Source organism: Anomaloglossus baeobatrachus, chromosome 3, assembly GCF_048569485.1.
Source record: "Anomaloglossus baeobatrachus isolate aAnoBae1 chromosome 3, aAnoBae1.hap1, whole genome shotgun sequence".
Classification (NCBI taxonomy): domain Eukaryota; kingdom Metazoa; phylum Chordata; class Amphibia; order Anura; family Aromobatidae; genus Anomaloglossus; species Anomaloglossus baeobatrachus.
In genome coordinates this window covers 172157591-172183030 of record NC_134355.1, presented here as the reverse complement: position 1 = coordinate 172183030, position 25440 = coordinate 172157591, and the positions used below count along the sequence as shown (strand labels likewise).

General features: G+C 41.8%; 1 protein-coding gene across 3 annotated transcripts in view; it reads right to left on the bottom strand.

The window, feature by feature from the left end:
* Positions 1-25440, bottom strand: part of ACOXL (acyl-CoA oxidase like) — a 483610-nt gene that overhangs the window by 200323 nt on the left and 257847 nt on the right. For all 3 annotated transcript variants that reach the window (XM_075338173.1, XM_075338174.1, XM_075338175.1), the window contains exon 14: positions 8445-8554. In XM_075338173.1, the coding sequence (XP_075194288.1) occupies positions 8445-8554 (110 nt within the window). The remainder of the gene's footprint in view (positions 1-8444; positions 8555-25440) is intronic.

Below are 25440 nucleotides of genomic sequence, written 5' to 3'. Positions count from 1 at the left end.
ACTTTAGGGAACATTTAGGCTATGTGCGCACGTTGCCGAATTTCATGCATTTACGCTGCGTATTGCACCGCAGCGTAAACGCATGCGTCCCCAGCACAATCTATGTAGATTGTGCATAAGACGTGCGCACGTTACGTTTGAGAGCGCAGCGGTTTGGATGCCAAAATTTTGTTCCAAATCGCTGCGCTCTAAAAAGCAACATGTCAATTATTCCGTGAGCTTTGGATGCAGCTCCTGCTTTGTCTATGGGAGAGGCAGCATCCAGAGCGCATGAAATCGGCTTTTTTTCTGCAGAAACACTGCATCCATTATGCAGTGTTTCTGCAGCGATTTGAAGCGCACATCAGCTGTCAAATCCCTGCAGAGACACGATGGAACGAGCGCACATAGCCTAACTCAGTAAGATGCAATGATAAAGATATTTAAAGCCATCATATTTCTCTGTGCACTAAATTGTGTACTCAGATACATAGTAATGCATATAAATAATATGCATTCACTATGGAGGAATCCATATTCTTGATAATTGAGGCGTTAAATGTAGGATTTAGGCACCGCACACAAACGAAAAATACACATAAAATAAACATAAAAACTCAGTAGTATGCTGATCCCAAAGATGCCTTACACCATGTATCGGGAGCGGTGTTTTACTTCCCTGGTCTTAAGTGGTCCCTGCTGGAGTGAGGTGGCATTGCAGTTTCACTTTACATAATCACTTCACGTGTAAATAACATATGACAAATACTGAACTAACATTTGTTGATTTGTACTAAACGATAAATTGTGTTTTTATTGCCGATTCTGGCTTTTCTGCACATACTATAATTAGCTCGTTCTAGTGGGGAAATTACATTCACCATAAATAAATGACTTTTATGCACCTTTATTACTGCACTGTTTGGCCACCTTATGAATTACCAAATTTGTATTTCTCTCATCAATGACATTATCACCAAATCGGTCATCAAAGCTATATTCCTAAACTACAGTAACAAACAGAACCTGAATTAGTACGAAGTGGATCTGACAGTCTGCAAACTGCTCATCTGCGTCTGATACCCTTAGCACCAGCATAATCCATATTATTCAAACGGGGTTAAATAATGCTGTATTGTAAAATATAACGCTCATTGTCATTGATAAGCATTTAAAAATAGAGCTGAAAAAAATGCATGGGTCATAAATGATGGCTTCTAAGCCCCACAACTAAATCTCATTGAGAATTTACAATTTCCATTGAAGGACATGTCATTTCGGTGCAAATTTTGCAAAATATTATTCTTGTGTTCTATTTGTTAATTGCATCACCTTCTTATTGCGTTAAAATTTTAAAAGGGAACCTGTCACCACTTTTTTGGCCTATAAGCTGCGGTCACCACCAGGCTGTTATATACAGCATTCTAACATGCAGTATATAAGAGCCCAGGCCAGGGGTGTAACAAACACTTTATAATACTTGCCTAACGGTCGCTGTGGTGGGCCTTATGGGCGTTGACCGGTACCGCCTCTTTCGGCCATCTTCGCCCTCTTTTTGAAACCTGGGTGCATGATGTGGCTACGTCATACACACTCGCTGGTCCTGCACAGGCGCACTACAATACTTTGATCTGCCCTGCTCAGGGAAGATTAACGTGCACTGCTCAGGACCTGAATGCTGGCCAGTATGTATGACATCGGACCTGTCATGCACTGCAGCTAGAGAAGAAGGAGCACAAAGATGGCCAAAAGAGGCGGCACTGGCACCGGAGAACGGAGACACCCATATAGCCAACCGCGCGACCGTTAGGTAAATATTATAAAGTGTTTTTTATGTTATACCCCCGTCCTGGGCTCTTATATACAGCATGTTAGAATGCTGTATATAAGGGCGCGGTGGTGGTGGCCGCTGCTTATAGGCCAAAGAAGTGGTGACAGGTTCCCTTTAAGAAAGTTTCAATATTACTATATTTAAAGAAATGAATAAATTAAACGTCTAGCTTCTTCATACAATCTTCATGACTCCTGGACGAAGCATTATAGACGTAAAATGCGCTTCAGGTGCGCGGTGATGCTGCAGCTCATCCCTTCTCAGTGAACTTCTGTTATAGGTAATAATTGACTGTATCCATCTTTCTTTGGATTTTCATATGTGCCTTTTGGTTTGACAGATTTATATACATTTCAGTATGTACAGTATTTTTAGCCACACATGTCCTTTGTGAACTGTAATCCTCAGACACAGTTGTGCACCCCTACAGTGGCCACTGGCATTATTTGTTATTATTTAATATTTATATGCCCTGGTCATTCACAAAGATTTGTTATATATTTTTTTCTGCACATTTTGATTGGTTGGATCTATTGTCTTCAGTCCATTATTGTTACTTTTTGCCTTATTTACATAGGGTGTTTGTTATGTGTTCCCAATTTCTACCATCCGCCCCTTGGGCTGCTCCATTTGTGATGCCATTTTATATGTGTTTTTATAGGAATGTGATTTTATTAAAATAAAGGTTCATTTCATATGCGTTTGCATATCCTTTTTGTTTATTTTGTTTCTGCTGTTTTGAGCCCCCCACTTTTTGATTCTGGTATTGTGTTCGTGATATTATTATTAAAGTCATGTACCAAATGAGTGCCAATCAACAATAGAGAAAGTCGATCAGCACTCGTTTCACTCCATTCACATGAATCATGTATGTGATCATATGATGGTAGTGCATCTTATTTCTTATTTATGCTTTATTATTATCAGCAGCACTGCCCTTTTATACAGGGTGACTCTCTGAGAGATGCAATAAAGCTACAAAGAAGCATCTGCTTATCTGTGACTAGCAGACATGTTTACATGGACCAGTAGTCCGGAAAATATGGTCATACAAATGTTTGTTTGTCAGATCATCTGCTCATGTACACAGGCCTAAAAGTATAATAAGACCTTTCGCTTTGATCTAACTGTGCAATACAAATGGAAAGAAGATACAGTGGAACCTTGGATTACGAGCAAAATTCGTTCTAGGAGTATGCTCGTAATCCAAGTTAAGGGTGCTTTACACGCTGCGGCATCACTAGCGATTGCTAGTGATGTCGCGAGCGATAGCACCTGCCCCCGTCGTTGGTGCGATATGTGGTGCTCGCTGCTGTAGCGAACACTATCGCTACGGCAGCGTCACACACACATACCTGTTCTGCGATGTCGCTGTGGACGCCGAACAATCCCTCATTCAAAGGGGAGGTGCATTCGGCGTCACAGCGATGTTACAAAACGGCCGTCCCATAGAAGAGGAGGGGCGGAGATGAGCGGCCGGAACATGCCGCCCACCTCCTTCCTTCCTCATTGCCGGTGGACGGAGGTAAGGAGATGTTCGTCGCTCCTGTGGTGTCACACATAGCGATGTGTGATGCCGCAGGAACGACAAACAACCAGCGGCATGCACCATCACCGATATTATGAAAAGGAGCGACGTGTCAACGACCAACGATTTTTGTCGTTTTTGCGATCGTTGATCGTCACTCATAGGTGTCACACACTGCGATGTCGCTAACGGCGCCGGATGTGCGTCACTAATGACGTGACCCCGACAATATATCGTTAGTGATGTCGCAGCGTGTAAAGCACCCTTTACTCGTATAGCAAGGCAACCTTTCCCATAGGAAACAATTGAAACTCAGACAATTTGTTCCACAACTTCCCTATTGTGCCATCACACACACACACACACACACACACACACTATTCTCACCTATCCTCCGTTCCCTCGGCGGCCTCTTCCCTGGTTCTTGCAGTCTGCAGGCATGTGGATCCAGTAACTATTGCGGCCGATGCAGGAGCTTCCGCTGTCAGTGCTTCAGCAGCAGACGTAATACGCATAAGCCACTTGCCTCTGATTGATCAGCGTGCTGCCTTTGGGAGATGTGCAGAGAGAGCTCAGCGCCAGCAGACATGAAGCACAGACAGCAGCAGTCCCTGCACCGGCTGACACTGTTACCGGATCAATGTGCCTGTGGAACACAAGAAAGAGCCAGAGCGGGTCAGAGCGCGGTGAAAGTACGGAACCGGCAGTGTGTGCGGTGAGTATTTGCATGTACAGCAAAGCATTGCAGAGTTACAAATTTGCAGCAAGTTTTGCTCATATAGCGAAATGCTCACACACCGGGTTACTCGTAATCCGAGGTTGCACTGTATTATTACTCACACAGGTGTCAATACCAATATCAATATGTAAATGGAAAAAATGGAGACTATTACATCTAGGAGGGCTGAGCTGTGGGAATGAAGGGCCTTGAGATTCCAAAATGGTTTTTATTAACCCCTTCACCACCCAGCCTGTTTTCACCTTTCTGACCAGGCCCATTTTTTTCAATTCTGACCAGTGTCAATTTTGAGGTAATAACTCTGGAATGCTTTAACGGTTTCCAGTGATTTGGAGACTGTTTTATCATGACATATTGTACTTCATATTAGTGGTAAAGTTAGGAAGATATTTTTTGCATTTATTTGTGAAAAAATATCGGAAATTTGGTGGAAAATTTTGCAATTTTCACATTTTGAATTTTTATGACCTTAAACCAGAGAGTTATGTCACACAAAATAGTTACTAAATAACATTTCCCACATGTCTACTTTACATCAGTGCAATTTCTGAAATATATATATTTTTTTATAAGTTAGAAGGGTTCAAAATGTATCAGCAATTTCACATATTACCAAAAAAATTTACAAAATTGTTTTTTGAGGGACCACATCACATTTGAAGTGACTGTAAGGGGCCTATATAACACAAAAGTGAGCACTCCTCAACGTGTTCAAATCCACATCCAAAAATGTATTAACCCTTCAGGTGCTTCACAGGAACTAAATGTCATGGTGGTTCTGGAGAAAGTTGGGGACAGGGGTTACTAGACTAGCCCTCTGGCTAGGCGGGCCATAGAAACTCCAGAGAAACCATAGGGTGGAGTGTCAGAATCTGTAGCCAAGCTCTCTATAATATACTCTTTAAGAGCTAGTCTCTCAGGGCCTGACACGTTATACAGTCTGCACTTGAGCAACTTTGCCCCTGGCTTCAACCTAATGGTGCAGTCATAGAGTCTATGTGGCAGCAGCTCTTGACGTCCCATCTCAGAGAAGACAGACCCAAAATCTGAGAGAGGTGCTCCTATGCAGAGTTCCAACCCCTGTACACATTCCACAAAACTACTTAGAGAGAGGTGATGAGTCAATGGCAGAAATCCACCCCGGACTAGATAACTCACCTCTAACCCTGCTGTGCGAGTAAGCCACTCAATAATGTTAGCCCCAGAACCACTATTTAGAAAAAACCCTCAAGTGATTCACGGTATTGTATATTATTGGGCTGCAAAAAGGACTTTTGAGGCACAGTGCAAAGCTCAGAAGGGAAGGAGCACCATATTGGGAGTGCAGATTTAGTTGGAATGGTTTGGGGGTGCCATGTCACATTGGCAGAGCCCCTGACATGTCAGGAAAGCAGAATACCCTAAAAGTGAATTCATTTTATAAACAGCACCCCTCAATAATTGCATTTTTAACACTTAAATACTGTTTTAGCCCCAAATTTAACATTTTCAGATTAAGAATGGGTAAAAAAGGCCCCACAAGTGACTGTGCAGTACAGTTTGGCCACACAGCAGCGCTTGATAGGAAAGAAGCGCAATTTAACGTTTAGAGCTCAGATTTTCGTAAAGTAGCTTGCGGACTCCATTTGCAGAGCCAATAAGTGCCAGAAAAGGAGAAAACTTAACTGACCACATTTTGGAAATTACACCCCACGGTAATTCAGCTACGGGTGTAATGACATTTTGGTCTCTGGAAAACACCAATGGAGTCTAATCCAGTGAATGCTGCAAAATTAAAAATTGCAAATAAGATCTTGTAGTGCCCAGTACATTGTAGTGCCTATACATTGTGCCCAGCTCTTGCTTCTGAAGACACAGCCCTTATATTACGCAGGCCTTCCTAACTACAATAATGTGAATCATGTGGATGTTAATTGTGGTTTAGCCACATTGTGGAGCTCAGAAAGAAAGGAGGCATTTGGGTTTAGGAATGCATGTTTTGCTAGATTTCTTTTTGGGTATGCTTTAGCATTTTTCCAGATCCTTTGTGGCGCTGGTAGTGAGAAAACCCCCTATATATTTCTGTCAACAGATAAGAACTATGAATAAAAAGTGCTCACCTCGTAGGGTTGTGTGACACACAACCAGTATTTAGACACATAATCCAGCTGCTGCAGAGTCCACATGCTCAAAAGCCAGGGATAATGAGGAACCAAAATAAATGTGGAACTTTTCTGTGCTGGTGTAAGAATGACAAAAATCCCAAAGTATTGCAACTCTTAGTATTGCAATACATTATAGCTGTCAGAGCTGCACTGACACAGGCCTCTCAGATCTTGTTCCTGCCATAATCTAAGCCATAGCTGGTGACCCGAAGGTCGTCATGACTTCGGCATAACAACCTCTGGTTGCGCGCTCCCACTTGCAGCTGCTAAATGCTTTGATCACTTTTGATCATAGCATTTAAGGGGCTAAACAGACCGGGGCTATGTAGGCACTGCTCTTGGCTGTGGAAGCTGGTGCTCGGCTGTCATGTAAGACGAGCTCCGGCGGAAATCGCGTGCCCCTTTCCAACCATGATGTACAGATATGTCATAGGTTGTGAATGGGGTAATACCAACACGTTTCTGCTCTTAAGGTATAAAATCCAAGTCAGTTGGTATTTACCGTATTTTTCGGACTATAAGACGCACTGGTCCATAAGACGCACCCAGGTTTTAGAGGAGGAAAATAGGAAAATAATTTTTTTAAGCAAAAAAATGTGGTCATGACACTTATGGGACAAGGATCTGATGCTGACACAGTACGGGGGCAATTTAAAAAAAAAAAAAAAAACCCACAACGTACGATTCCTTCAAATTTTAATAACCAGCCAAGATAAAGTCGCACAGCTGGGGGCTGGTATTCTCAGGCTGGGGAGACTCAGGTTATTGGGAGCCCCCTAAGCCTAAAAATATCAGCCAGCAGCCGCCCAGAATTACCGCATCCATTAGATGCGAAAGTTCTGGGACTTTCTGAGCTCATCCTGATTGCCCTGATGCGGTGGCAATCGAGGTAATAAAGAGTTAATGGCAGCAGCCCATAGCTGACACTAAGTCCTAGCTTAATGATGGCAGGCGTCTATGAGAAACCCCCTCATCAATAAACTGTAGTGAAAGTAAATAAACACAAACACATAAAAATCCTTTATTTGAAATAAAAGACAAAAAAACACCCTCTTTCACCACTTTATTAACCCCTAAAACACCCAGGTCCGACGTAATCCACACAACGTCCCACAACGCATCCAGCTCTGCTACATCTGACAATCACAGAGAGCGGCCATAGAACACGACCGCTCTCAGGCCGCAAGTGAAGTGAGCCGCCGGGATCAGCGGTGACTCCAGCTGTCACCGCACATCACCTGACTGAAGTCACCGCGGATCTAGCGGTCACTTCAGCCGCGGCCTGATATACGGTCACAAGTGTTGGACTCCCGCTGTATACTCATCTTTCCTCACTCCACGCAGCATCGCTCGTCTTCCTGTCTGTGCCAGCAGCGCCGCTGACCTGTGTGGAGCCGTGTGTACAGCAATAACGTCATCGCTATGCTCATTGTTCTACACACACAGCGAGTCGGCACACAGGAGGACACCGCGATGCTGCAGGGAACAGTGACCAGTGAGTATACCGTACTTATTCACTGCCCCCTGCGCTGATGATGATGCGTGGGGGGCAGTGAATATAGTTGCACATGATCACTCCAGGCTGTAGTTACCAGGGGTGATCACGTGGGCCAGCTCTTTAGTATGCGCGCATCCCCCGACCATCACCCCGCCCACCTGTCAGCACCGGCTTCACGGATGAGAGATGCTGGGCGGGATGTTGGGCGTGCATATGAAGTGAGTGGGCCCACGAGGTCAGGGTGCGCTGCTACAGCCTGCTCCTGCCTCTGATGACCCGCTCCACCACCACCGCACCCACCTTCACCCGCTCCACATCAACCGCAGCACAGCCATCAGACTATAAGACGCCCCCCCTTTTTAGGGAAAAAAAGTGCGTCTTATAGTCCGAAAAATATGGTATATTTTGAGAAATATGCCAGTACGGCGTAAAAATGCATTGGTACTAATAAAAAATTTTTTTGAAATTCCAAAGCTCTTCATTCTCGCAGCGCAGCCAGACTAGACATGACAGTCTCCATTTTTACCATTTACATCTGAAAGAACTATTCCCGCCAGCCACAGTGGTGACTTTCTATGCTTTTGTAGGTCTCCCTTTATTTCTATTTCTCCTTTACCGGAAGGTATTGCTGTATTGTGCGTGCACTTTTATCCTTCTCCAGAGCTTCTCAATATGAATTTATAATAACCTATTATATTAATTAAAATAAACCTGCATATACAAACCTGGTTCTAAGCCGATCACCAGTGGAGCTGATCCAGTTTCTGAGAAGACCAAATACAGGGCTTTCCTCATATTGCCTTGTGTACTGTGCAAGGAGTTCTCGAACTACTACCTGGAAAAGAAAGTCTTTCAATAAAGTACTTTGTTTACAAAAAGTTGAGAAAAACAGAAATTCAATTATTGTGCATATTTTAACATTTTTAAGATATAAATATACTAATTATGGTGTCCTTTGATTCCATTTTGCACAGGTTACGGCATACAGTTAGGTCCAGAAATATTTGGACAGTGACACAAGTTTTGTTATTTTAGCTGTTCACAAAAACATGTTCAGAAATACAATTATATATATAATATGGGCTGAAATTGCACACTCCCAGCTACAATATGAGAGTTTTCACATCCAAATCGGAGAAAGGGTTTAGGAATTGTAGCTCTGTAATGCATAGCCTCCTCTTTTTCAAGGGACCAAAAGTAATTGGACAAGGGACTCTAAGGGCTGCAATTAACTCTGAAGGCGTCTCCCTCGTTAACCTGTAATCAATGAAGTAGTTAAAAGGTCTGGGGTTGATTACAGGTGTGTGGTTTTGCATTTGGAAGCTGTTGCTGTGACCAGACAACATGCGGTCTAAGGAACTCTCAATTGAGGTGAAGCAGAACATCCTGAGGCTGAAAAAAAAGAAAAAATCCATCAGAGAGATAGCAGACATGCTTGGAGTAGCAAAATCAACAGTCGGGTACATTCTGAGAAAAAAGGAATTGACTGGTGAGCTTGGGAACTCAAAAAGGCCTGGACGTCCACGGATGACAACAGTGGTGGATGATCGCCGCATACTTTCTTTGGTGAAGAAGAACCCGTTCACAACATCAACTGAAGTCCAGAACACTCTCAGTGAAGTAGGTGTATCTGTCTCTAGGTCAACAGTAAAGAGAAGACTCCATGAAAGTAAATACAAAGGGTTCACATCTAGATGCAAACCATTCATCAATTCCAAAAATAGACAGGCCAGAGTTAAATTTGCTGAAAAACACCTCATGAAGCCAGCTCAGTTCTGGAAAAGTATTCTATGGACAGATGAGACAAAGATCAACCTGTACCAGAATGATGGGAAGAAAAAAGTTTGGAGAAGAAAGGGAACGGCACATGATCCAAGGCACACCACATCCTCTGTAAAACATGGTGGAGGCAACGTGATGGCATGGGCATGCATGGCTTTCAATGGCACTGGGTCACTTGTGTTTATTGATGACATAACAGCAGACAAGAGTAGCCGGATGAATTCTGAAGTGTACCGGGATATACTTTCAGCCCAGATTCAGCCAAATGCCGCAAAGTTGATCGGACGGCGCTTCATAGTACAGATGGACAATGACCCCAAGCATACAGCCAAAGCTACCCAGGAGTTCATGAGTGCAAAAAAGTGGAACATTCTGCAATGGCCAAGTCCATCACCAGATCTTAACCCAATTGAGCATGCATTTCACTTGCTCAAATCCAGACTTAAGACGGAAAGACCCACAAACAAGCAAGACCTGAAGGCTGCGGCTGTAAAGGCCTGGCAAAGCATTAAGAAGGAGGAAACCCAGCGTTTGGTGATGTCCATGGGTTCCAGACTTAAGGCAGTGATTGCCTCCAAATGATTCGCAACAAAATATTGAAAATAAAAATATTTTGTTTGGGTTTGGTTTATTTGTCCAATAACTTTTGACCTCCTAAAATGTGGAGTGTTTGTAAAGAAATGTGTACAATTTCTATCAGATATTTTTGTTCAAACCTTCAAATTAAACGTTACAATCTGCACTTGAATTCTGTTGTAGAGATTTCATTTCAAATCCAATGTGGTGGCATGCAGAGCCCAACTCGCGAAAATTGTGCCACTGTCCAAATATTTCTGGACCTAACTGTATATCGTTATAGGCTGATTTGGTGACAGAAATGTATAAAGTTGCATTGTACACTGCCTTGTGAAAGAATTTTCCCCTTGGCATTTTACCTATTTTGTTACATTACAACCTGCATTTAAATATTTTTATGATCCAATTTGTGTGTGACGCATCAGCACTAAATTTGTCTAAGTTGGGGAAGGGAAGTGAGAAAAATAGATAAAAAATACAGTTTTGGGACAAAATAAATAAAAATTGCCATGTGCATACATATACCCTCCTTTTGCTATGAAACCCCTAAAAATTTCTGCTGCAAGCAATTACCTCCATAAGTGACATGCTTAGTGAAAGGAAGTCCACCTGTGTGCAATTTACGTGTCCCATGGTCAGTCAGTATACACACACCTTTAAGAAAGGCCTCAAAGGCTGCAACACCATTAAGCAAGAGGCACCACTAACCAAACAACGCCATGAAGAGCAAGCTCTTCAAACAAGTCAGAGACAAAGTTGTTGAGAAGTACAAGTCAGGGTTGTGATCTAAAAAATATCCTCCTCTCTGATGATCCCCATAGAGCATCATCAAATCCATTACAAATGGAAGGAACATGGTACCACAACAAACCTGCCAAGAGAGGGCTGCCCACCAAAACACTCAGCCCTGGCAAAGAGGACATAAATCAGAGATATAGCACAGAGACCAAAGGTAGTCCTGAAGGAGCTGCAGAGTTTTCAAGCAAAGACTGAGGTATCTTTCCATACGACCACAATAAGCCTCTAACACTCTATAAAGCTGGCCTTTATGGAAGAGTGACAAGAAAAAGGCATTTACTTACAACCAAAAATTGGAAAGCTCATTTTGATTTTTGCCAAAAGACATGTGGGAGACTCCACAAATGTATGGAAGAAAGGTGATTTCCTTACATGAGGCTAACATTTAACATTTAAGCTATCAAGGAAAATGCCATGTCTGGTACCAAACCAACATAGCTCCTCACCCCAAGAACACCATCCTCACAGTGAAATATGGTGGTGGTAGCATCATGCTGTGGGGATGTTTATCGCCAGCAGGGAAAGGGAACAGGATCCTAGTCAACCTGAAGATGGATGGTGTGAAATATAGGGATATTCTTACCCAAAATCTGTTTCAGTCTGTCAGTGATTTGAGACTGGGATGGAGGTTCACCATCCAACAAAGTGGTACCAGCTACCTTGTGCATAAAAATGTAGTCTTTATTTTCAAGCTTTAAAATCCAAATGTCCAGGACATGGATCCATAGGGTAAAAGCAAATCTGAAATGCAACGTGTTTCAGACGAGGTGTCCTTTGTCGGAGCATATCATATCAGAGGCTATGCTCTGACAAAGGACTCCTCGTTTGAAAAGCTTGAAAATAAAGACTAAATTTTTATGCACATGGAAGCGGATACCCCTTTTTCTCTCTAGTTTTAGCACCAACAACGTTGCTGTCCGTGCTTCCAAGTGGAGAGACGTTCATATACAGGTGAGCTGGTTATCCTTTTCAATCCCAAATTACCTTCCAACAAGACAGTGACTCAAAGCATACTGCTAAAGTGATACTCAAGTGGTTGAAGGAAAAAAACTGTAAATGTATTGGAGTGGACTTGTCAAAGCTCAGACAAGTGTGAGAAATTTTGGGTCTGCCATTGACTGGCAGTGACCTATGGAGCCTTGTTCTCAGAACTTTCTTAGAACAAAGCTACATAGGAATCAATAGGCATCATACCTGTGCTGGTCATCAAAAATAGGGGAATCCCAAAGTAATTAAAAAATAAATAAATAAATAATTATTATTTTGTTTGCAGCAGCAGACAGGCATCTTCCCTATGCCAAAAAGATTGTTGATGGGTTGTATTGCAGCCTTTCAACAAACTTTATTAGCACACAAATAGTACCTTAACTCCAAACTCGGACAAGGACTTTTGTGAACAGTCCGTTTTTGAGTTTGAGTCCCGGACACTAGGTGTCCAGTATGAACTCTGAACTTTACAGTTTGGGTTTGCTTTAATTACAACTGAAGTTTACCTAACTTCTGAAAATAATAGTTACATAGGATGAAAAAAGACCTAGGTTCATCTAGTTAAACCTTCCTCCACCAATTATACTGTAAACAACCCTTTCCTATTTAGCTGCCGGAATTGCCTTTCTTCAGAAAATGCATATAAAATGATAAATTATTTACAGTCATGAGAAAAACTAAGTCCAGCCTGGTAATGACTATGATTTTATACACCAGAACATAATAAAAAATAAATTATCTGGTCCCAAATTCTCTTAAAATTAAAGTAATTTCAAAATTACCACTGCTAAAGTTGGTGCTGCAAGCTATTGATGCATGGGGTGTACTTAATTTTTCAAACACCTCATCTGCAGTTTAGCCTAGTTTTTGTTATATATAAAATGATATGTTATAATTTGTCATGTGTTGTTGTTCATCTGAGATCATATTTATCTAATTTTCAGATCTTCTAAGAAATAGATTTTTTTCTATTATTGTTACGTCACCACCGGAGTCCGCTGCCGCGACTTCTACTCCGATCGCCAGGCGATGCAGTGTTCCTGCCGTGGATAGAGCTGGTGATGGCTGAGGAGTCGATGCCAGCGGCGCCGGAGGGCGCAGGCTCCACTCACCCACTGGGCTGGGTTTCCTTGGGATCTGCAGTACCACTGGCTGACTATAGGTGGCATGTGTCTTCCAGCTGAAGTTACCATCATTCAGCTACAACCAATGGGAAGACACCATACCCTTCTTAATTCCCCTCCTCTCTGCTGATCACTGCCAGAGATAGTTCTGATATTCTGGTTCCTGTTCCGCCCTGTTCTGTTTAGTGATTCTGGTGTTCTGATTTCTGCTTGTTTCCTGACTACCCTTCTGCCTGCTGTTTATGTACCACGCTGCCCGATCCGAATTTGACCTCTGCTACGTTTTCTGATTACGTCCTTGCCTGCTGATTCTGTCCCTGTTCTGCAATTCCTGGTTTGACCCTGCCTGACGACTACTCTACAGACTGCAGCCTTTCACAGGTAGTGATCTCCAGGGCCCTGTGTAATTCCAAATCCCTGTATAGGGGCTAAAGGGTTTCAGGGTTCTGGGGGTCCTGCTTGGTGAGTGGCTTCCCTCTAGCCTGTCCATTACAGCCCATATGAGTTTGTGGATCCAGGCAGGCGTTAAAATTATGTCCTGATTAGCGGATGCGCGGACCTGTGGAAGTTTGGTACCGTGGGTTCTGCCAGACTACAGATAAAGTTCGGTTTGAGATCCGGACTTCACCTGAACCACAATGGAAGTCACTAATTGGGCAGTTCGGGTCTCTGTCCTCATGGAGCCAGGCATAAACAGAGCACTTCCAGGGGCAGGTAAGCTGGGTTTTTCCATTTTATCTTTTCATGGGACAACATAGAAGATTTGATACTTTAATACAATGTAAAGTTGTCAGTGTATAGCTTGTATAACAGTGTAAATTTGATGTGTCCTCTAAATAACTAACTCAACACTTAGTCATTAATGTCTAAACTGCTGGCAACAAAAGTGAGTACACCCCTAAGTGAAAAATGGTTAAAAGGTGCCAAAAGTGTCAATTGTTTTGTGTGGCCACCATTATTTTCAAGCACTGCCTTAACTCTCTTGGGCATGGAGTTAACTAGACCATCCCAGTAGCCACTGCAACCCTCTTCCAATCCTCCATGATGACATCACGGAGCTGTTGGATGTTAGAGACCTTGAGCTCCTCCACCTTCTGTTTGAGGATGCCCCTCAGTTGCTAGATAGGGTTTAGGTCTGGAGACATGCTTGCCTAGTCCAGCACCCTTACCCTCAGCTTATTTAGCAAGGCAGTGGTTGTGGATGTCTTGGAGGTGTGTTTGGGGTTGTTATGTTGGAATACTGTCCTGAGGCTGAGTTTCTGGGGAGGGGGATCACGCTCTGCTTCAGTATGTAACAGTACATGTTAGCATTCATAGTTACCTCAATGAACTGTAACTCCCCACATCCAGCAGCATTCATACAGCCCCAAACCATGACACTCCCACCATCATGATTGACTGTAGGCAAGACACACTTGTCTTTGTACTCCTCAGCTGCTTGCCACCACACACGCTTGACACCATCTGAACTGATTAAGTAATCTTATCATACCCCCGGACATGCTCCCAAAAATCCATGTCCTTAGTCAGCTTGTCTTCATCAAACTGTTTGTGGGGGTTTTTGTGCATCATCTTTAGAAGAGGCTTCCTTCTGGGACAACAGCAGACCAATTTGATGCAGTGTGGCATATGGTCTGAGCACAGACATGCAGACCCCCCCCCCCTTTAACCTTTGTAGCAATGGTAGCAGCACTCATGCATCTATTTTAAAAAGACAACCTCTGGCTATAACGCTGGGCACATGGACTCAACTTCTTTGGTTGACCATGGCAAGGCCTATTCTGAATGGAACCTGTCTTGTTAAATCGCTATATGGTCTTGGTCACAGTGCTGCAGCTCAGTTTCAGGGTGTTGGCAATCTTCTTATAGCCTAGGCCATCTTTATGTACAGCAACAGTTAATTTTTTTCAGATTCCCAGATAATTCTTTGCTCTGATGTGCCATGTTGAACTTCCAGTGACCAGTATGGGAAAGTGTGTAAGCGATAACACAAATGAGTGACAACATACTAGGGAGTAAAAATGGTTAACTGGGCACAATTTGGCCAATTTCACTTAGTGCATAAAGCTGGGTTCACACATAGTGACAACGACGTCGCTGTTACGTCACCATTTTCTTTGTTTCTTTGTTATGATCGCTGCTTAGCTGTCAAACACAGCAGAAGCAGCAGCGATCATAATGACACGCGTCGCTGTGCTACATGTGCAGAGAGCAGGGAGCCGCGCACACTGCTTAGCGCTGGCTCCCTGCACTCCTAGCTACAGTACACATCGGGTTAATTACCCGATGTATACTGCAGCTACATATGCAGAGAGCAGGGAGCCAGAACTGGCAGCAAGGGCGGATGCTTGTAACGAAGGTAAATATCGGGTAACCAGGGAAAGGTCTTCCCTTGGTTACCCGATGTTTACCCTGGTTACAGCTTACCGCAGCTGCCATACGCCGGCTCCTGCTCCCTGCTCGCTTCATTTCGTCACTCTCTCGCTGTCACACACAGCGATGTGTGCGTCTCAGCGGGAGAGCGACGTCCAAAAAATGAAACTGGACATTCAGCAACAACCAGCGACCTCACAGCAGGGGCAAGGTCGTTGCTGGATGTCACACACAGCGACAGCGATGGGACATCGCTGCAACGTCAAAGAAAATGGTGACGTAGCAGCGACTTTGTTGTCGTCGTCGCTGTGTGTGACACCACCCTTAGTCACTTTTATTAACAACGGTTTAGACATTAATGGCTGAGTGTTGAGTTATTTAGGGCACGCCAAATTTACACTGTTATACAAGCTGTACACTGACTACTTTACATTGTATCCAAGTGTCATATCTTCAGTGTTGTCCCATGAAAAAATATAAAATATTAAAAAAAAAAATGTGAGGGGTGTACGTTTGTGATATAATGTATCTTTGGACTCATTAACATAGTTGAACACTTTTGCTGATCAAATTTGACTGATCCAGAGGAAATCAAGAGAAATCCTTGAATACAAGAAGACTGAAAAGATTCCTTCTCGACACACTCTTGTATCAGAATTTGAACATTAATACTATTAAAGAGGTTGTCCACTACTTGGACAACCTCTACTCATTCCACTTGTTCGCCCCTGTAAAAATAAATAAGCCTATACTCAACTCCAGTGCGGCAGTGGTCCAGTGATGTCTAAAGCCACGTTCCCAGGGCCCAAGTGACACTGATATGACACCTGGGCCTCATGACTAGAGATGAGCGAAACGATTTGAAAAATGCTCACCAATCTCAAATTTGGCACAAGCCTTGTCAATTTGGATTCAGAAGCCAGAGCACTTTTCTAAAAAAATCGTCAATGTTTGGCATTATTCGGTAACTGTTCGCGGATGCACTAATGTTTTTATTCTACGGTACTATGACTTTGGCTAGGATAGCGGTGCTGTATGATGAGCAGGGGAGATGTTTGATGAGGGGAGAGGGTGGGGAAAGGTCAAAGGAGCGGCAGACCATTTGGCTTTTGTTTTTTCTTAACTTAATGTGAAGATGTTCCGGTAGCCAATTAGGGTGCAAAAACCATCCACAATGATTAGACACAAAGGCTTGTGTCTTTGGCTACTTAAGCCACATGTCCCTCTGCATATAAGAAGCAGACATGCGGTGTTGGTTCCATTTTGAGACTGCTACAGATTGGAGACGGTACTGCTGCTGAATATAAATGCAGACAAATACAAATTCATAATAATGCTGTGCTCCTGGCTCCAATCGACATTTAAGCATCTAAATCCTGATTGCTAATACAGTGGTCCTGCCAGTGATTTTATTTCAGCATCTAAATTCTGCTAGCTAAATCTCTGGCCCAGCCACAAATTTCGATTTTGTCATCTAAATAGTGTTTGCTACTTCTGTGGTCCAGCCACAAATTTCCATTTTATCATCTAAATAGGGATTTCTACTATTGTGGTCCAGTCACAAATTGCCATTTCATCATCTACATTGTGATTTCTACTTTTGTTGTCCAGCCCAAAATTGCCATTTCATCATTTAAACAGTTATTTCTAATTCTGTGGTACAACACAAAAAAATGCAGTTTCATCATCTAAATAGTGATTGCTAAATCTTTGATCCAGCCACAAATTGCCATTTCATCATCTAAACAGTGATTCCTACTTCTGTGGTCCAGACACAAATTGCCATTTTATCACCTAAATAGTGATTTCTACTTCTGTGGTCCAGCCCAAAAAAAAAAATGCAATTTCATCATCTAAATAGTGATTTCTACATATGTGGCCTTGCCAAAAATTGCAATTTCATCATCTAAATAGTGATTTCTACTTCTCTGGTCCAGCTAAAAAATGCCATCTCAGCAAATAAATATTGATTGTTAATTTAGTGACAGGTGACTGACAGGTGTGGGCCTAGGGTAGTACAGTCCTCACAGGTAGCACCCCAATTACTCGTTTTTCTCAGAGTCACAACTCACCAACCGCGCAACTGACTGTGGGGAATCACAGATGGGTGATTCTACAGAGGTTTCATAAATTCTATTCCATGGGCATCAGTGGTCTGTGCCAAAGATTCCCAGAGTCAAGAGCAAGAATATATCTTGACAGATTGCTAAAATCTATGTCAGTTGGTTCTGGGGTAGGACGAGGTAGGGTCCGAGCAGACTTACAAACCCTCGTCACAGGACGTTAACCTTAAGGGGTGGAGTTTATGATGAGACTCCAATACTTGAGGCGTACCCATACTGTACTGTGTTGTCATGGCAAGAAGAGGAGGAGGGCTGCTGTCAAGTAGAAGAGTGGGACAACAGAGAGGATGACAATGAAGTTCTAGATCCCACTTGGTGTGAACCCAGAGGCATGCAGCTGAGTAGCTCAGAAGAGGAGGAAGATGAGGAGGTTACGTTGCTGCTTCCTGCACAACCACGGAGTGATGCAACCATGCACTGAACAAAAGAGATCTATATTATATTAAATTAATATTAGGTGTAATCAGTTTGCCTTCAAAATAGCTTCAATGTAATTCTTGTAGGTATACTTGCACACAGTTTTAAAAAAAAGCATTGTCAGGAAGGATATTCTAAACATCTTGGATTACTAACCACAGATCATCTGTGGATGTACATGTGTGAACATACATTCAGAGCAGTGTGGGGAGAAGTTTGTTGGGGGAAGCAGCAAACTAGTCTTATCTCTAGATATGAATCCGGGCTGGATCTTCAAACTTTATTTTCTCAGAAACGCCAGAGTGTAAGGCTACTTTCACACATCCGTTTTTTGCCGTCAGGCACAATCCACTTTACGGATCCGTCGAGATTGTGTAAAAACTGATGCGACATATCCAGCAAAAAAACGGATCCAGTTTTTGTGTTTTTTTCATGAGAGAGAGAGAGACCCCATCATCACCGCACACATGCAGGCACTACCGCCCCCATCATCACCGCACACACGCAGGCACTACCACCCCCATCATCACCTCACACACGCAGGTACTACCACCCCCATCATCACCTTACACACGCAGGTACTACCACCCCCATCATCACCGCACACACGCAGGCACTACCACCCCCATCATCACCGCACACACAGAACCATTGTTCTCTCTCAAGACCTTTGCAACTTTATTGTTGCAAAATATACTGATGGTATTGGTTACAGAATACTTTCTAAACTACTGAAAGTTCCAGTGAGCACTGCTGGTGCTATAATCTGGAATGGGAAAGAATATAATTTCACAATAAACTGGCCACGACTAAGTGCTCCCACAAAATTTTACACAGAGGAGTGAAAAGAATTATCAGAAGAATTGACCAAGAGGCAAGAACCACTTATGGAAAGCTACAGAAAGACCTGGAATCGGCAGGTACAATTGTTTCCAAGAAAACAATAAGTTCTGCACTCAACCAACATAGCCTGAATGCACGATCACCACACAAGACTCAATTGCTGAACAAAAAGCAGGTTCAAGCGCATTTAAATTTTGCTCGACAACATTTAGACAAGGCTGTGAAACACTGGGAGAATAAAGATGAGACCAAAAATGTAACTCTTTAGATGACATAATCCACACTATATTTAACGGCAAAAAGGCACTGCCCATCACTTCAAAAACACCATACTAGCAGTGAAGTTTGGAGGTAGGAACTGTCAGCATACGGCACTAGCAAATTTCATTTAATTGAAGGAAGGATGAATGGACAAATGTACTGAGACATTCTTGATAGAAATCTGCTGCCATCTACCAGGATGATGAAGATAAAATGAGGGTGGACATTACAGCAAGACAATGATCCCAAACACACAGCCAGGGAAACTCTCAATTGGTTTTAGAGAAAGAAAGTAAAGCTGCTAGCATGGCCCAGCCAATCACCTAACCTGAATCCAATAGAAAATGTATGAAAGGAACTAAACCTCACAATCCATAGAAGAAGCCCTTGAAACCTTCAGGATTTGTAGAGTTGTTCGTGTGGAAGAATAGGCCAAATCCCACCTGAGAAATAGATGTGACTAGTTTCTCCAGACAATAAGCTTCTTGAAGCTGTCATCATCAACAAAGGCTTTCATACAAAGTATTAAATACATTTTTTTTTTCAGTAAATATTTTTTTTATTGAATTTAAAGGCATAGTAAACAAGATATTGCATATAACTCATGTAAGAGAGTAATAATAATGATGTTGAAACTTATCTAAATATTCGGTTCATTCAGAAAATGCTGTATCAAAAGAATACTTTCACAAGAATGTGACATAGTCTGCTAAGAAAATAAAGCAGACAAGACATACCAACTTAAAGTAGACCTTACTATGGAATGTAATCTTATAGAAACATTATGGATATGAATATTAAATGTAAAGACTAATTGTGAATCAGAAAAAAGAAATAATGAAGGAAAAGATAGAAAATAGTAAGAGAGAGGGGTATGAGAAGAGGAAAGGGTAGATGGGGTGCCCAAAGAGCTCCCTCGCAGAGATAGATGTACTTATTCGCATGTTGCGAACATTAGCTACATATCAGAACCTGTAGTAGGAAAGACCCAGGCAAAACCCCTTATCTGAGCCAAGATGTACAACTCAAGGTCTCTCGGTATTAAATACATTTTAATAAGCTTCTTAAGTACTTTTTCCCTGTGTCGTTTCTCAGTGCTACACATCACATACTGTATTTACTTTGAATATTAGTGATATATTTAAAACTTATTTCACTCGCTATATATGAATCTATGTGTATGTATCTATTACCAGTTATTTTGTATTTGTGCGTGTGTGTATTGCCAGTTATTTTGTATTTGTGTGCATATTACCAGTTATTTTGTGTTTATGTATGTGTGTGTTTGGGTGTGTGTATGTGTGTTACCAGCTATTTTACAAGCACTTTTTCTATGTTGCCAACTTTAGGTTTCATGTTTCTTTAAATTCTATATTTTTTCAGTTCCTTTAGGAACATCCTTTCTTCCAGGTATCAGCTTTCACTTCAGAAACAAACACCTCTGTTCAATTGAGTGCTGTCTAGACAACTGTCTGAATGAGTCACTATGAATCACCCAGCTAATAGTATGGATGCTCACGGTTCTACAGATATAGAATATTTTTGTATAGCTTTATAATACTTATCTTGATAAGTTCAGTGTTGCAACATTGTACCAGTTCACATCTTTACTCATGTTATCCATTTTGCTCACTATAATGCTTAGAAACTGCAATTTTGTGCACTTTTGCTTTGATTGCTGTAGATGCCACACTTACAAGTGAATGTTACATATAAAGTTATTCCTGATTTAAGCTATTTCTTAGGGAAACCAGTTTACAACTATAGCCATTCTGTCACATAATTATGCTGTAAATTTATAGCCCTGATCCTTGAGTGCACACATTGCCCAAAGAGAAGGGCAAACATTTAAGGGCTGATTTGACTTGGTGCTGTGGAATTGTATTACCGATTAACAGCACCATGGTATCATTCTTAGATTGATGACCTTTCTTATAAATAGGCTATTAATAACAAAATCCCAGAAATATCCTTCAAATCTTTTGGGTCAAAAACTGCATGTTTATAACTGTGATCAGATGGGTATAAGGGGTGGTATTTGTGAGAAGTTTGTTCAAATAAAATGGTTTGTTTTGTTTTTTATATTTCTACTGGATTAGCAATGTGTGTGTCTGCTAGCTGCCCACACATTACTAATACCAGGGCTTGATGCCAGCTGGCAATTCACAGCCAGCATCAACCCCATATGTTATTCTGTTTGCCACCACACCAGGGCAATGGGAAGAGCCAAGTACAGCACCAGATTTGGCTCACCTAATAGATGCGCCACTTCTGGGTCAACTCTGGGCTGCTATTCTTAGGCTGGGAAGGGCCAAATAACCATGGCCCTTACCACCCTAAAATTATCAGCCTCCAGTTGTCTGCTGTCCCTTTGCTGGTTTTGAAAAAAATGGGGGGGGACCCTACGCCATTTTTTAAAATGATTTTTTCAAATAATTTTAAAAAATCACCGTGGGATCCCCTCTATTTTTCCATATCAGTAAAGATACAGCTGATTGCTAAGAGTTGGAGCCCGCAGTTGCTGCTATACCTGTGCTGGTTATGGCTATTAGGGGGGAACCGTAAATTATTAACTCAGATAACTTGTACAGCTATTTAGCAATCTACTGTATCTATCATCTCTCTCTTTCTACTGTATCTATCATCTATCTAAATATCATTTATCTATCATTTTTCCGGATTTGCACATGTTTTACACATAAAAAAAATTCATGTCAGTATCATGCGGGTTTTTTTCGGTACCAGTCACATGGATGTCACATGGATGTATCACACGGACATGCGGCTAGTACACGGGTGTCACACGGATGACAATCGAATGACAAACACGGACGGTCATACGGATGTCCAAAATGGACTGTGCAACAAGGGCTTTTTTTAATGGATGTGTGAAAAAGGCCTAACGACATATGTAACGGTAATATGAAAAATTTTCGTGGCAAAAGATAAATTGTATTTTACCATTTTATTAATTTTAATCTCAGCTCTATCTTAGGAGACTAGTGGTTAATATTACTTCAAGACTAAGATATCCTTGAATACATAGTCATAGAGAAGTACAAGCAGCAGACAAGAACATGCAACAGAAGGACAAACTAATCAAGGATACTAGATGCCGTAAAGAGGACCCAAAACAGGGTAATCAGAAGGAAGCTAAAAAAAGGGGAGCAAAACTTCTTTCCTGCATGCTGACCAATGCAAGAAGCCTGACCAATAAGATGGAGGAACTGGAGCTGGTAATGTATGAGGAGAAATACGACATAGTAGGAATAACTGAGACATGGTTAGATGATAGTTATGACTGGGCGGCTAACCTGCAAGGATATGAATTGTTTAGGAGGGATCGTAAAAAAAGGAAAGGGGGTGGAGTCTGTCTATATATAAAGTCCAGTTTAAAGCCCAGACTAAGAGAAGATATTCAAGAGGGAAATGAAGAGGTGGAGTCTCTATGGGTGGAGATACAAGGAGGGAAAACTAATAAAATCCTCATAGGGGTTTGTTATAAGCCACCAAATATAACAGAAACCACTGAAAATGTATTATTGAAACAAATAGACAAAGCAGCAAATCACAATGAGGTTATTATTATGGGGGACTTCAATTACCCCGATATAGACTGGGAAACTGAAACCTGCGTATCTCAGAAAGGAAACCGGTTTCTGTCAGTAACTAAGGATAATTATCTGTCCCAACTTGTGCCGGGCCCAACTAGAGGGACAGCCCTTCTGGACTTAATTTTAAGCAACAGGCCAGATAGAATAACAGACGTACGAGTGGATGGGCACCTAGGGAATAGTGACCACAATATAATACAATTCCACTTGTCCTTCAGTAAGGTGCCTTGGAGGGGGGTTACAAAAACGCTGAATTTCAGGAAAGCAAAGTTTGATCAGCTTAGAGAAGACCTTCGCCAAATTGATTGGGACAATGTCCTCAAAAATGGGAGCACAGAAAATAAGTGGGAAATTTTTAAATCGGTATTAAACACCCACTGCGAGCGAGCCATACCATACGGAAATAAAAGGGCTAGGAACAGGAGAAAACCAATGTGGCTAAATAAGGATGTAAAAGGGGCAATGAATAATAAGAAAAAGGCATTTAAAAAGCTAAAACAAGAAGGCAGCGAGGAAGCATTAAAAATATATAGAGAAAAAAATAAAATGTGTAAAAAACAAATATATTTAGCAAAAGTAGAAACTGAGAGACTCATTGCTAAGGAAAGCAAAGCAAATCCCAAACTATTCTTTAATTATATAAACAGAAAAAAGATTAAAATTGATGGTGTTGGCCCTTTAAAGAATAATGAGGGTAAAATCATAGAAAGCGATATGGGAAAAGCAAATGTTTTAAATACTTTTTTCTCAACTGTGTTCACACAGGAAAAGCATATGCCAGGGGAAATGCAGAGTGATCATGTAAATGCCCCATTAAGTATGACCTGCCTAACCCAGGAAGAAGTGCAGAACTGACTTAGTAACATTAAAATTGACAAATCACCAGGCCCTGATGGCATTCACCCTCGGGTATTAAGGGAGTTAAGTAATGTGATAGACAGGCCTCTATTCCTTTTATTTAAAGACTCTATAGAAACTGGGTCTGTTCCACTGGATTGGCGGCTAGCAAATGTGGTACCAATATTCAAAAAAGGGTGCAAAAGGGAACCTGGAAACTATAGGCCGGTAAGCTTAACATCTGTTGTGGGTAAAATGTTTGAAGGGTTTTTAAGGGATACTATTATGGAATGTCTCAATGTTAATAACTGTTTAACTCCATATCAACATGGATTTATGAAGGATCGCTCCTGTCAAACTAACCTGATCAGCTTCTATGAGGATGTAAGCTCTCACATGGACCGAGGAGAATCATTGGATGTCATTTATCTCGACTTCGGTAAAGCATTTGACACTGTCCCACATAAAAGACTGCTAAGTAAAATGAGAAAGCTTGGGCTCGGGGAAAATGTGTGTAGATGGGTAGGTAGCTGGCTTAGTGGTAGAAAACAAAGAGTGGTTATTAATGGTGCATACTCAGATTGGGCCAGGGTTACTAGTGGGGTGCCACAGGGGTCTGTATTGGGCCCCCTACTATTTAATATATTTATTAATGATCTGGTGGATGGTTTACAGAGTAAAATATCAGTATTTGCAGATGATACAAAACTATGTAAGGTAGTTAACACAAAGGAGGACAGTTTGCAACTACAGATGGATTTGAGTAAATTGGAGAATTGGGCTGAAAAATGGCAAATGAGGTTTAACACAGATAAGTGTAAGGTTATGCACATGGGAAGGAGAAACAGATGCTACGATTACTTACTAAATGGGAAACTGATGGGGAAATCAGACATGGAAAAAGACTTAGGCATCTTAGTGAATAAGAATCTAAATTGGAGTGCCCAGTGTCAGGCAGCAGCCACCAAAGCAAATAGGGTGATGGGATGCATTAGAAGAGGTCTGGGGGCATGAGATGAAAACATCATTCTCCCTCTGTACAAATCACTAGTCAGACCACACTTGGAGTATTGTGTGCAATTTTGGGCGCCGGTGCTGAAGAAAGACATTACTGAACTTGAAAGGGTTCAGAGGCGGGCTACTAAAATAATAAATGGAATGGGTGCATTACAATACACGGAAAGGTTATCAAAATTAGGTCTATTTACTCTAGAAAAGAGAAGACTTAGGGGAGACCTAATAAATATGTACAAATATATCAGAGGGCCATATAGAGATCTCTCCCATGATCTGTTTGTACCAAGGACTATGACAAGAACAAGGGGGCATTCTTTTCGATTGGAGGAAAGAAAATTCCTACATCAGCATAGAAGAGGGTTCTTCACGGTAAGAGCAGTGAGGCTCTGGAACTCTCTTCCTGAGGAAGTGGTGATGGCCAACTCACTGAATGAATTTAAGAGAGGAATGGATGCATTTCTTGTTAGCAAAAGTATAGAAGGTTATAAATAGCATAATCTTACAGGTAGATAGAAGAGCGACCTAGATTATTAGAGGAATGGGGGGGGCTGCAATACCAAGACAGGTTATTAAACTTGGGGTTAGTTAGTTAGGAAAAATAAAAGGCTTAGGGGGATCTAATCACAATGTATAAATATATGAGGGGACAGTACAGAGACCTTTCCAAAGATCTCTTTACACCTAGGCCTGCGACTGGAACACGGGGGCATCCGCTACGTCTTGAGGAAAGAATGTTTAATCATAATCACAGATGAGGATTCTTTACTGTACGAGCAGTGAGACTATGGAGCTCTCTGCCGTATGATGTTGTAATGAGGGATTCACTAGTAAAATTTAAGCAGAGCCTGAACGCATTTCTTGAAAAATATAATATTACCAGTTATGTATATTAGATTTTATGACAGGGTGTTGATCCAGGGAACTAGTCTGATTGCCGTATGTGGAGTCAGGAAGGAATTTTTTTCCCCA